This window comes from Ochotona curzoniae, unplaced genomic scaffold (genome assembly GCF_017591425.1).
Source record: "Ochotona curzoniae isolate NIBS_2020 unplaced genomic scaffold, NIBS_Ocur_1.0 contig_66, whole genome shotgun sequence".
In the NCBI taxonomy this organism is placed as follows: domain Eukaryota; kingdom Metazoa; phylum Chordata; class Mammalia; order Lagomorpha; family Ochotonidae; genus Ochotona; species Ochotona curzoniae.
In genome coordinates, this window is record NW_024466512.1 from 10095942 (window position 1) to 10110008 (window position 14067).

Consider the following 14067-nt stretch of genomic DNA (forward strand, 5'->3'; position numbering starts at 1 on the left):
TTTAGCCACCAGGCTACTGCATTGCCCTTTTTTAAAACTGGGAGTTTCCCCCTTATGTTTAGAAAAGATGACACAGTGTGTGAATCGACAGGTAGGGCTCTTGGGCCGCTGGGGTCATGTGGTAGCATTGGTGGTTCAGTGAACCCACAACGAGTGTACTTGGACGTGATGGGCTTCATCTGCTCTCCTGCTCATGTGACATGAGGAAAGAAGCTGCAGGTGTAGACTGGGGCCTGCACAGTGCTGTCCTGTCTTTCTGGGAGGAACCATGGTAGTGTTCATGGCCATTCCTAAGAAGTTCTTCCTGGTCCTCCTGAGAGGTGGGGGAAGGCGTCTGAGCTCCAGACCACACTGCCTGGAGCCCAGTTGGGTGCTGTGATAACTGGGGTAGGGTCCAGATCTCCCAGCTGGAAGTGGACCACACAGTGTCCTTGAAACCACATGGCTTCCAGAAGCCCCGAGGAACCCTGATTGTGATCATGGATGAAGGGCTGGAGCCAGACCTGAGCTGTCCTGAGTATCTCACACTGGTGTAAGGTGTAAGTGGAGAAGGGCAGGTGCCTTCCCATGAGTTACAGTCACCGATTCCCAGAGATTGTGTGGAGCTAGTCACGGTGGCCAGTGTTTGTGGTGAAGGAAATGGGCTTGTATTTTGGAAGGTTTCACTTTATACTGGGGAAAGTAATCTAAATAATTTCATGTGTTCAACTAAGAGACTTTTTTTTTTTTTGGTGGGAGGAGATTTGGGAAAACAAAACTGTCTCTACTCCAAGTTGATGCCCAAGGCTCTTTTTATTCTGTGGTGACTCCAGCTGTCGTGCTAATGATCAGGTGTTCCCTGGGAGAACACTGGGCTGATGAATGGTGGTCCAAGGAGTGGGACTGTACCCTGGAGAGGTGGATTCTTCCCAGAGAAGTCACCTAGTACAGTCTGAAGAGTGGCAGTGTCCACGACAGAAGGGATATGGAGCCAGCCGGGACCTAAAGGGCTCCTTGCACAGCAGCACACAGCGTTAGCCTTGAAATCAAGTGTCTTGATGAAGGCTATTCATGACTCTAAAGCCATTGAGATCCAAATTAATCTATACTATAATCTATCATTAATTAATCTATAATTAATCTATAGTATTTTTTCTTAACTCCTTGTTTTTCATGTCAGTTCTGTCTTTTCCACTTGCTGCTGCTTAAAATCTAAGGCTCAGGTCTGACTTAAAGTAGCAAATTCAATATTAAACACACGTGACAAAAACCTTATTTAATGAATCTGCTAATTACTCTGTCCTGCTGTGAGTGTTGATGCATATGTAAGACAAAAAAAAATGCACTTAATTGATCTGTTGTTTAAAGCTCCAAGATACTCATTTGACTGCTGTTAAAATAACCGTTTTCATATTTCATCTTAGCTAAATAAAGAAAATAAAACACTGAAGCGGATCAGCATGTTATACATGGCCAAGCTAGGGCCAGAAGTAATAACCGAGGAGCTCAATACCGATGATGAAGATCCTTCCAGTGACGCGGAGGCCGCCACGGAGACCTGCGTCTCGATACAGTGTCAGAAGCAAATCAAAGGTGGGCCTCCTGCTCTCATTCTCCGAGGTGACTCTGATTTGCAGCTGGACATTGCTTTTCCACTGCGGCCACAGATCAGGATTGCGTAGAACGTTTTAAATATACTGAGGCTAAGAGCCTACCCTGTGAAGTGCTGATCGAATTAGCCATGGCTGTAGCTTGGTTGAGACGCATAGTGGGGTATAAAGTGTGTGCTGTAGGAGTTGTTTGCTTGTTTGGAATGAGACACTTTAGAAAAGTGTTGTGTCTCCAGATGCAGCCAGCCTTAAGAATAACCTTAAGAATAGGGGCTATGTTATAGCTTATTTTTGTCCAACAGAGAAGGGATGACTAGAAGTGTATGTGGCCAACAGCCCCCTTTGTGCTTGGTTCTGTGTTGGTTCTGGGGAAAGTTTCTCTCCAGCTGCTCAGTCTCTGCCCTCTGTGCTGCAGGCACGGAGTTCTGTGCAGCATGTAATATTAGCTGTGTTGGTCAGCCAATAGTACAGATGCACCTGAGTTGCATTCAGATGTGTACAGGGGATCGCTGCCCTCCGTTCTGCAGGTCATGTACTCTGCTTGATCTCTGCTTCCTGGAGGCTTGGCCAGCCAGAGGAGAAAGGCATTGAGAGGCAAGTCCCCGAGAATTTCTGTGCACTGAGTTCCTGTGAAGAGCTAGACTCAGTTTACAGACAACCACGTGGCAGGTGTCTTGTGAACCTGGAGAAGGGTCAGACGTGAAAAGCAGTGGGTAACCAAGTGGCAGGACACAAGGCCTGTGCATCAGTTTACGGAGTCTGTGCTAATTCTTATGTGTCTTAAAACAGTTGAATGGTAGGAGAAACTGGAATCTAACAGGAATGCCTTTTATCTTTAATTCTGCCAATATTTTCATTTTATTCTAATAGCATGTTTTCCTTCAAATCCCAATAATAAAAAAATGTAAAATAAATTTAGAAATGAAACACCTGAAGCTTTGGAGAGATGGTTGCTAGAGTTAATCCTTTTTCCAAATGCTTTTTTTTTTTAAACTAACTTATTTATTTTGAAACTCAGAGTTATAGAGAGAAAGAGAAATTGAGATGGATCTTCCATCCTCTGGTTCACTTCCAAGTGTCTGCAGTGGCCAGGGATGAGCCCGCTGAAGCCAGGAGCCAGAAACTTCATCTGGGTTTCTCACATGGGTGCGGGGACCTAAGCACTTGGGCGTCTTCTGCTGCTTTTCCCAGGCCACCGGGTCAGAAGTAGAGCAACCGGGACACATTCCCATGCCCTTATGGGATGTTCACATCTCGGGCATTGGCTTCGTCCACTACACCACAATGCCAGCCCCCAGAAAACTGTTTTGAGTCAGTTCAAATGCTTATACATCGGCAGCATTTAGGTTTTTTTTTTTTTCTTTAATGAAAATCTCCTAGTTATTAATCAACTAGTTGTTGATATTATATGTATGTACTTCTCATGGCCATTGAGAAGTAAAAATAAGTTAATAGGATGCCTTAATTAATTTTGCTGAGAGTTTAAATTTTTTTTTTTTGCTTCCAAAATGCCAATGGACTATGAATAGGCAGATTGTTAAAAAAAAAAACTTGATCTGATATATTTGACATAATGAGATTGCCTGATATAAAATTATCAAAGTCCATGGCTTATGAGGGCAGGGGCAGGGAGTGAGGAGCAAAGTCAAGTCTCCCATTTTCCTTTGGGTCTTCATTTTTCTTTTGATTTTTCAAAAAGTTATTTCCATTTTGTTTGTGAGAGAGCGCTTCCACCGTCTGGTTCACTCCTCAAATGCCAGGAGTGAATGTGACTGGGCCAGACCAAAACCATGAGCCCTGAATTCTGTCCAGGTCTCCCCCACGGTTGGCAGGGCCCAGGTGGCTGAGCCTGTGCTGCTGCCTGCCGGGCCACACGCTAGCAGGAAGCTGGACTGGAAGTGGAGGTGGAACTAGAAGCCAGGCAGTGCAGTCAGGATGTGTGGATCCCGAGTGGTGTCTTAACTCACACACCCTTACCCTCATTTCCCTCTTGGTTGATAAATAACCTTGACCATAGTTGCACATGGAATGGCATTTTCAGTTTGGTTGGTCAGATGGATTTTTTTTTTCTTTTATAAACAATTTCTGTTTTTTTTTTTTTTTAAACATGCAGAACTTCGAGATCAAATTGTATCTGTTCAGGAAGAAAAGAAGGTATTAGCCATTGAGCTGGAGAATCTCAAAAGCAAGCTTGTAGAAGTGACGGAAGAAGTAAGTATCTCCCGCCTCAAAGACAGGCTCTTCTGTGGCCTCAGGGTGTTTGGAACTAAGTTAAAAACTCACTTTTGTAAGTTGGTTTTTTTTTTCTCTCTTTTATTTGTTTGCTTGTTTATATTTGGAAGACAGAGATCTTCCATCTGCTAGGTCACTCCCCAAACTGCTGCAGTGGTGCTGGGTACGGGCCAGGCAGGAGCCAGGGGCCTGAAACCCCCATAGGATCTCCCACATGAGTGGTCATAACCCAGGCACTTTCCCAGGTGCATTAGCAGGGAGCTGGAGCAGAAGCGGAGCAGTCAGATCTTGAATCAGCACCCGTATGGGATGCTGGTGTGACATACAGTGGCTCAACTCGCTGCACTGCAACTCCAGCCCTGGACAAGAGAACCGCATTCTAATTTAATCTTTCCCTTCCGCTTCAGCCTTACCAAAAGATGTAGAAAATAAGGTCACAAACATTCGTGAGTCCGCTACCTCACTAACTGAGTGAAATGCTGGCGCAGCGCTGATGTGTTCCCAGATCTTCCAAGTTCTCACTGTGAAGCAGATTTGTGAGAGTGGCAGCTCTGGTGTCAGGGCCTGTGCTTTGCTGCTGCAGGAGGCTGAGGAAGAAAGGGCTTTGCTCCTGCAGAGATGGGGTGGGGTGGGGCTCTGTACCTCCAGCATCGATGTTTATGACAGGAAGTAGAATGAATTTCACAGATATTTGGGGAATTTTGTGTTTCTTTGGATCTGGATTAAAAACAGAACTATAGGGACCAGTGTCATGATGTAACAGGCTAAACCTCTCTGTGGCACCAGCATCCATTAGCGCTGGTTCAAGTCCCAGCAGCTCTACCTCTGATCCAGCTTCCTGCTAATGGCCTGGGAAGGCAGCAGTGGATGGCCCAAGTGCCTGGGTCCCTGCATCCACGTGGGAGACCTGGGTGTTTCTAGATCCTAGCATTGGACTGGCCCGGCTCTAGCCATTTGGAGAGAGAACCATTGGATAAAAGACCTCTCTGAATCTCTTTCTCTCTATATAATTCTGCCTTTCACACAATAAATAAATAAGGCAGGACTGTCTTACAAGCTTTTTTTTTTTCCCTAAAGCTTATTTTAAAGACAGAGAGATTTCTTTCCTCCTTCCCTTCCTTGCTTTTTCCTCTCCTCTTCCCTCCTTCCCTTCCTTCTTTCATCCCTGTCTTCCTTCCTTCTCTTCTCCCTCCCTCCCTCCTTCGGTTCCTTCCTTCACTCCTTCCCTCTTTCTATCCCTCCCTCATTTGCTCCCTCCTTCCATTCCTCCCTCCCTCCTCTCATCTATCCATCCGTTTGGTTTACTCTGCAAATGCCCACAGCAGCAGAGCTGGGCCAGGCCAAAGAAAGGATCCAGGAACTTCTGGGAAATGTCAGGCTGAAGCCTTGCATTAATACGAAGCATAGTGGTGGTGCTGTTGTACAGCTGGTTGAGCCACAGTATGTAATGCCCGCATCCCATATTTGAGTACAGGTTCAAGTCCATACTTCTCTACTTTCCACCCAGCTCTGCTATGGTACCTGGCAGAGCAGCCAGTAGAAATGTGACTGGCTTTAGTCTGGACTAATCCAGGCTGTTAGGGCCGATAGGAGCCTGAACCAACAGATGTTTGTCACTCTGCCTTTCAAATAAGTAAGTACATCTTTTAGAAATATATATATAGGAAGGATTTATATTGGCTGGCCACAATACTGTCACGTGTAGGGACCAGCACCAGTGCCAGGTGGAGTATGTAAATATATTCAGGACCAAGTGTGCATCAAACTGAAGTAGCAACCACTGCAGCTTTTAAGATCTGCTTTAATAAAAACCCATAACATGCTGAAGCCAGTGTCGGTGCAAAATTGTAAGTTCATGTTGAAAGTTGAACAGTGCCTTGAGTATCACACATTGCCATATGTTCTGCTTTACAATTCTGGGTATTTTCTTCCCTCGAAATCTCACATTTCTAGGTAAATAAAGTTAAGCAAGAAAAGGCTGTTTTAAATTCTGAAGTTCTCGAACAGAGGAAAGTCTTAGAGAAATGCAACAGAGGTATGTCCTTCTGGTCTTCTCTCTCCAGTACACATGGGATGTGCTGTGCCAATGTGTGGCTTCTGTCTCTTTACACTTGTGCCTGAAGCTTCCCACAGCCACGGCCTTCTCCCAACCTGTGTTTCCCCAGCAGCGATCATCCCCCTCCAAGTGTGGGGACATTGAAAAGTGGTTTCTCCTGAGGAACTGGGAAACTCCCAGCTTTGAAGCCTCCAGCCTCAAGTCTGCTCCTGTTGTGGCTTGAGGTCTCCCATTGGTACTTGGTGAACAGTGGCCATGTTGTCCCCGGTCAGCTACAGCTTCAAGTCCCAACATACACTACTGGTGTTCCCCAGTTGAGGACTAGGAAGTGACGCCAAGGGTGGTTCTGCATAACAGTTTTGTGGAGACTTGCTTTTTGTTCCCCGCCTCCCCTCTGCCCCTCTGAATTCAGAGGCTGTGGTCATACCCACGGGAAGTCTTTCAGACCTGGAATGGCCCACATTTTTTGAGTGGCAGTTCTCAATCTGTGTGAGGTTTTTGAAAATGAAAAGCCCTTGTAGTTTGGAGGGGAGCATGGTGTTGGCTTACAACCTTCCTTCATGTCCTTCTGGATTTACACAAACAACATGGAGGAGTGTCCGTCTTGCCACCCTGTGCTGGAAGGATTCTAGAAAGGTTGAGCCTGTGGACCTTGCATTCCGAGAGTCCCTGGCCCAGGAGGGCAGGGCTTATGTGAAGAAACCCGTGGCTGGCATCACCCCCATTTCTTTCAGTATCCAAGCCATGCGACCAAGACGTGGAAAGCGGGTGCTTTATCACAATGTTGGGAACGTAGAAGAGATTGTTATCTTGCCTGGAACTTCAGGGAGTGAGTTGTCCTTGTCTGCTTCGTGAACTTTCTCCTCTATTAGAGCTGGAGAATCAGTTAGCACTCAGGGACCTATAATTCATTCCCCAAGCCAGCACTTGGGTTACCTGGCTTGAGTCTGTTAGTCTTCCGTCTGAGGAAACAGGAAGTTGTAGGATGCAGAGTCTAAAATTCTGTGTCATTACCCAGGCAACCAGTCCTTAGTTAGTTAGACCCAAAGGGCTCAGTATAGCAGTGCAGGTGTGAGTGCAGTGGCCCCCAGGGGAGCCTTCCCCAGTATGGGTTAGACGGCACCAGAATTTGTTTTCCAGCATTTTCTTAGTGGACGTTTGAATTGTGTAGGTTTCTGTGCTTCTTATTTATGTGGTTATGAAAACTATGATACATTTTCCCTATTATGCCTGTCCATGAGTTTAACCAAGATCAATTCTAAATGTAAGAGTTTATCTTTGATGTCACTACAAAAGGCCAACTCTAAGTAGATGTATCAGGTTCTTGTTCTCCTCATCCTGGGTCCTCATGAAGCTTCCTGTAGCCATCTTTTTTAAAAAACTTATTTTTTACTGTGAAGTCAGATAAACAGAGAGGAGGATCTTCCATCTGTTGCTTCACTCCCCAGTGGTCTCAATGGCTGGAGCAACGCCAGTCTGAAGCCAGAAGCAAGGAGCCTCTTCCGGTCTCAGGGGTTTTGGCTGTCCTGCTTTCCCAGGCCACAGGCAGGGAGCTGGGGGTAGCCTTCCTTCGGAATGTTCGTGGCTCTCCCCTCTGGTGGGTGTAGAGGGAGGTTTTTCTTTGCATTTCCCTGCCCCCCTGGTAAGAGTGAACATCTTCCCCGTGTCTCTTGGCCTGTATGGTTCTTGTCCTGTGAAATGCTTGTTGATATGTTCTGTCTGTGAGTTTTTCTGAACAACAACAACAACAAAGTAAGTTCCTGTTGTATTCGTTTGTGTAACTCACTTTTTTTTTTTAATAAAAGCGTAATGACTGTCTTTTCATTCAGTAACTGCTCCTCCTGTGTAATTTTGGTGGCAGAATAATATTTCGGGAACCTCGATGTATGTCCCTTCAGTGTTAGACTGGAGTCTGCTGGTTGTTCAGTGGTCGTGCCCAGGCACCCTGTGCCCGGGTCTCTGTGGAAGCCCATGACTTACTCTGTTGGTATCTGCATTGCTAGAAGTACACTTGCTGAGTCAAAAGGCCTTCCTGCTTTTGAGTTTGTGATTCCTGTTATCAAGCTGCTCTGTCAAAAACTTTTCTCAGTCAAATGTTAGCTGGAAGCAGGTGAGGCTGCCTGGACCCTGTCTGAAGACACTCCACGCCGTTTTCCATCCCTCTTCCTGACTCCCACGTTATCTGTGTTTTCCTCGTCACCCCCAGTGTCCATGTTAGCCGTCGAAGAGTATGAGGAGATGCAGGTCAGCCTGGAGCTGGAGAAAGATCTCCGGAAGAAAGCGGAGTCGTTTGCCCAGGAGGTAGGTGGCCTGTAGAGACCTTGCTTTGCTTTAATATGTCTGTGGATGGCATATTAACTTTTTCTTTTTTTTGAGGCTGAATGCAGACTTACCTGTATGAATTAAGAATCAGCTAGTTTGGAGGGCAGCTGAGGAATAGCAACAGGTTTACCGCACTTCGTGTCACAAGATCAGAGCTTTCATTTGGACCGCACCAGTTACTAGATCCCTGGCCGCAGAGCATCCCCTTGTCTCCCACAGCTTCCCTTTCACACGCGCAAAAGGAGTGACAGCGCAAATCAAGGGCATAATTTAAAAAGAAGCTGTATTTGGCAAACTACCAAATGCCAGGTTGGGGAGGGAGACGGTGTGCGGAGCTCCTTCGGCTTATGATGGCGCGAACACTGGTGCGTTTCACACGGGCCCCAGGCCAGGCTGCATCTCCGGGTGCTGCCTCGGAGAGCACGGTCCTGTGCTGTCCTTCCTCTCCGGCCAGCATGCACAGAGCTCGTTGTGTGAACTGTGGAAAACTTCCGTGTCGTGTGTCCCGAATGCCAGCCTGTGCCAGTGTCCTGATGACCCTCTCCCATTAGAGGCAAGCGTTAGGCCTCTCTCCTTCCAGTTTGCTTCGCTGACTCCCGTGGTTGGGTATCCCATGGCTCTGGGGCCATTTCCAAGGGACAGACAAGTCACCCCTTGGCTAAACTCATGGTGTGGAGCTGGCCTGCAACGAGCGTTTCCTCGGCTGTCAGTATTTTGAGTCTGTGTGCATACAGAGGATCGGAGGGAAACAGTTAAGGGAAAGTCAGAGCAGTCCTAGTAGGGGCGCAGGGGGTGGGGGGAAGACAAACATGGCCCTGTGGAAGTGACATTTGAACATCTAAGTATGGTTGTGTACAGGGCTCCTTGTGTGCTAGCGTAGCTGTGCTAGCAATGAACTCCACAAAAGGTTTAGTCCAAGCACATCTGATTTGACATGTAATGACTTCTTTTATTCAGAATTTAATGAAAGGTGAGTAGATATCATCGGCTTGTTACTTGGGAGAAGGAAGAAAAAATAGTTGAAGTGTATCCGAGCTCTCCTGAAAAGCTGCGGGAGCATAAGTAACACAGCTAAATACAGCGTGGGGCGAGTCGGGGCAGAGGGCAGGGACACCAGCCTCCGCTGCAGAACCAACATGGGGGGTGACCGCGGCCCTGGGGCAGCATCTTCTCCCAAAGCATGGGAGTTTTCCACCTGTTTGCACAGAGCAGCACAAATTAAAACTTGAAGGCCAGGCAGTAGTCGAGAGGATGGAAGGAAGACACGAGATTATAGTAAGATCATGAAAATGAATGATTCACTCAGCCATCTGCCAGCTAAGGCCTTGAACCTCAGTAACAGGTGGAGATGGGGCTAAACAAACAGAATCTCATTGCTAACATCGCCAAGTTTTAAAGCCACACCTCTTCATTCCTTCTCTGAAGCAGTGAAGCTGAAATTGTTTATAATCTCTTACAGTTAGACAAGTTTCCAAGGTCCTTTTTTTTTTTTTCCAGGAGAGACCAAAGCCCAGAAAAGCAGTTTACACTATGAGTAGTAGAAGTTCCTCCAACCCAACCCCCTGCTGGACGTGCTACTGGCTTGATGTATTTATTTTCTGAAACAAGCAAAAAACCCACAGAGATTTATTTATTATTTATTTGAAAAGGAAAGTCAGATTGCCAATCTTTCATCTGCTGGTTCATTCCCTAAATTGTCAGAATCCAGAAGGTTGAGTCTCCCACATGGGTGACAGGAGCCCAACCACTTGGAAACACCTTTTACCATTCTCCCAGGCATTTAGCAGGGAGCTGGACAAGTGAAACAGCCAGAACACGAACCAGTGCCCATTTGGAATGCCAGTTTTCAGGCGGTGCTTAACGCACTACACCACAACATCAGACCTGATCTTGTCCCTAAACTCAGTGCCCTGGTCAGCTTGCTCTTGGCTGGTAGGGTTCATGGGAAGCGTATGCTGGATAGGTGTTGGGGGTGGGAGCGAGAAGTGGGGACGGGAAGACTCTTAAGTAGCACCTTAACCTGTGCCAAGACCAGCCCCAGCAGTTACTACCTCTTTAGCTGTCAGATAGTTCAGGAATTGCTTCTAACTTTTTAGTAAAAACTACAGCTTCTTTCCTTCTGTGTAAGTTGCAGGTTGATGAGAGAGGTGGCACTGATTGACGTAGACGCTTTTGTAATGACCTCTTGCAGATGTTCATTGAACAAAACAAGCTCAAGAGACAAAGCCACCTCCTGTTACAGAGCTCCGTTCCTGACCAGCAGCTCTTGAAAGCTTTAGATGAAAATGCAAAACTCACCCAGCTTCTTGAAGAAGAGAGAATTCAGCATCAGCAGAAGGTAACAGATTGTCTTCTGGACTTGCAGGAGTATATTCTCTCTCTCGCTCTCTCTTTCTGTCCCTCTCCTTCTCTCATTTAAAAGGAGGAGAGGAACCAGTCCAGCCATTTTTAGCTGCCTGATTTGCCTTAGGCACCAGATCCTTTCCATCACTTCTTAGGAAAAAAATAACTACCATATGAAGTCAATTTATTGTCCAACTAAAACTTGGAGCACATGGTTGTAGATCTATGTATGGTACACAGGAGAGGTTGGATGATGCCCAGTGTGGGGATCTGGCTTTGGGAGAAGTTGTGTGTTTCGGGGACTGCACGGATCAGGATCCTCGCCGAGCCTGATGGAAGGTGTAGGATTTATTCAGAGAGGGAGGATAAGAAAAGCCCACATTACTAGTGGCTGTTTGTTTAGAGAACACTTCTGATTTTGTAAACTTGTACAAATGTCTGTGTTTAAAGACTTCCTGAGTGGGTTATTTCAGTTTGTGTGAGTGGAGCTATTTTAGTGGACATTGCTACTTCTGTGTGCTGTGCAGCAAGGGCTGCCATTGTGCTAGGGGAGGAGGAGGGGAAGGAGGTGGGATAAAGACTTTGAAATTAAAGAAGCCACTTAGGAAACCTTGCATCAGCAGTGGCAGCAGTTACGGCCTCCACATTGCAGCCCACATTGCAGCCCAGGTTGGAGTCCCACTTTCCATGCCTGACTCCAGCTTCCCGCAGTGCAGACCGTGGGAGGCAGCGGTGATGGGCTGCTGCCGCTTGTGTGGGGATCTGGGTGGCATTCCTGACCGTATTCTGGCCGTGGCAGGCATCGGCGGAGTGAACTAGGAGGTGGGAACACACTTGCCCTCTTGCTGGCTGTCGCTCCCTCTGCCTCTCCTCCCTCCTGTACCAAATAAATGAAGCATAACAAAATGTTTAAGTTTCATCAACATGTATACTGTTTGCAGTGTACACTACTCCATGGACAAAGGCTGTTAGCTGTCACCCTAGGCAGTTTGCTTCATTCCTTACAGGTCAGAGAGTTAGAGGAGCGACTGGAAAGTGAGACGCTGCACAAGGAGATCCACAGCCTCAAGCAGCAGTTGGAGCTTATGGAAGAAGACAAGAAGGATCTAGAACTGAAGTACCAGAGCTCTGAGGAGAAAGCCAGGAACTTGAAGCATTCCGGTAACGGCCTGGAGTCGGCTGCTGCGGGCAGTTCTTAGGCCTGGTCTGGCGTGGTAGGAAGCTAGCCGGGGCTGAATCTGCGGCCCTGAGTCCCACACTCTTCACTCCTCGCTGCTGCCACTCCGCGGGGCGGCCCTGCAGCCGTGGGGCTGTGGGGCCGTGGGGCCATGGGGCCGTGGGGCCGTGGGGCCGTGGGGCCGTGGGCTGCTCTCTTGACTTCAGGGCTCCCTTGAGTTGCACGTGCAGGAGCAAGGCGCAGACATACCCTTGGCCTGGCGACACCGGTAGCTTCCACGTCCCTCCGGGCCCGTGGGCGGGTGGACGCGAGCCAGCCGCCACTGACTGCTCACTGGATTTTGTTGGCTTTAGGGTACTTTTTTTTTTTTTTTTAAGAATTTGAACTTTCTTATCCCACCTTCTTCTTTGGTATCTAATTATACGCATGAAATAATACTTTCTGTATCACATCTAACCATGAATCGGGCAGCAATATGTATATTAAATGGAAAACCTTCTAAAGTGCCTGGGGATACTTAAAGGTTTGTTCACGTCGCTGTAGAAGGCTTGGCAGGACACAGAGCACAAGGCCCTGCTGGAAGGGAGGTAATGGAAGGGGACAGGTGTGCCCCCTTTGTAACAGCCTAGTGTTCACTTAAAGTCTTTCTAGTTAATTTTACAGTAGAATTTTGGAATATGTACAGAACCATATAGACATTTTTCCTTACAAAAAAAAAAAAAAGTCCAGTGCTTCAAAACCCACAGTGAAACAATATAGTTTAACATTAACCCAAAGTTATGGAAGATGCCATTCCTTCCAGTGAGTAGCCTGGCACGGTGAGAAATCTAAAAGGACAGAGACTGGAGCTGTGCCTCCCGTGTTTGAAGAACTCCAGTTCCCCTGGCAGGGATAGCCCTCCGCACGGGAGACGCTGCAAGGTTCTCACAGCCTGTGTGAGTGGGGAGGGGGGAAGGTCAATGGACAGATTCTCCGAGTGCGGTCGGCCTTGGGCGGGGAGCAGCTGCCGGAGGGGAGCTGGCTGAGTGTGTTGGCAGCGAGTGTTCTTAGCCACTGCTGGCCCTGTCCGTGCTTGGGGTAGCAGTTCTCTCCAAGTCCCCGGAAGTCAGGCCCAGGTCTCCTGCAGCACCAGGCATGGGCCCTTTCCTGCTGCTGGTGCTCAGGGGATTCCATGCGCGAGTGATGTGATGGAATTGAGTGAACAAAGGATATTCCAGAATGCCCTTCGTGAAGTTTGAGTGGCAGATGTCAGGAGTCTGAGACTGGTTCAAAATCAGGACAATTTCCGTTTTGGGGAGAAAACTGACAGAGGCATGTATAGCTACCAAAATTCATAACTCAGTGGCATCTTTAATTATTGGTTGATATACTTTTAAAGCCAACCAGTAAGCGTCTTTCTGTTCGAAGAACATATCCCCTTGTTAACAATTATTTCTTCCGCCTACTCAGGCCTCTTTTCCCTACCCTTCAACTGTTATCTTGAATTGTTCTCTCGTTGTTAGGTATACAGCAAAATGACGGTGACTTGTATTTGAACCCTCGTGCATTAGCAACTTGCCCAGCTAATAGGGACCCGCAGTACTTTGATTGCTAACTGGGCCTTAACAGTGAGATGTTGATTTTTGAGAGAGGTTTTGTGTTTCCTGTTACTTGCGTCAGAGAGGGCTTAGCTGCTGTCTCCAGCGGTGTCCTCAACGCTCGCTCTCCCCGCAGTGGATGAACTCCAGAAGCGTGTGAACCAGTCTGAGAACTCGGTCCCTCCGCCCCCTCCGCCTCCACCGCCGCTGCCGCCGCCTCCTCCCAACCCCATCAGGTAAGCCTGTCCAGGAAGGCCACTCGGCCCAGACCTTGCCTCCTTTCTTCCTTTCTTTTTTTTTTTTTTTATTAAAGATTTGTTTATTTTTATTAGAAAGATTTACAGTGACAAAGATTTCTGTCCACTGGTTCACTCTCCAAGTGGCCGCAACTGCCAGAGCTGAGCCAATCCCAAGCCAGGAGCCAGGAGCCTCTGCTGGGTCTCCCATGCGAGTACAGGTTCCCAAGACTTTGGTCCATCCTTTACTCCCTTACAGACCACAAGCAGGAAGCTGGCTGGGAAGTGGAGCAGTTGGGACATGGACTGGCACCCATATGGGATCCTGGCAGATGCAAAGCAAGGATTTAGTCACTAGTCCATTGTGCTGGACCCTCATACCTTGTTTCTTGGCACAGGACCTGAAGAGTATGCTATTGGTATCATTATTAAACAAACAAACAAACAAAAAGTCCGCTTAGATCAGAAGAGCAGCAGAAAGTATTCAGGATTCCAGCTGGTGTTTCCCTTGGAAAACTTTGTAAGGGTCTGTGCA

At 47.5% G+C, this 14067-nt stretch overlaps 1 protein-coding gene across 2 annotated transcripts in view; it reads left to right on the forward strand.

The window, feature by feature from the left end:
* The window catches only part of SHTN1 (shootin 1), a 92312-nt gene that overhangs the window by 37301 nt on the left and 40944 nt on the right, over positions 1-14067 (forward strand). For both annotated transcript variants that reach the window (XM_040992047.1, XM_040992048.1), the window contains exons 5-11: positions 1404-1572; positions 3703-3800; positions 5775-5856; positions 8084-8178; positions 10391-10537; positions 11550-11703; positions 13433-13532. In XM_040992047.1, coding sequence (XP_040847981.1) covers positions 1404-1572; positions 3703-3800; positions 5775-5856; positions 8084-8178; positions 10391-10537; positions 11550-11703; positions 13433-13532 — 845 coding nt within the window. The remainder of the gene's footprint in view (positions 1-1403; positions 1573-3702; positions 3801-5774; positions 5857-8083; positions 8179-10390; positions 10538-11549; positions 11704-13432; positions 13533-14067) is intronic.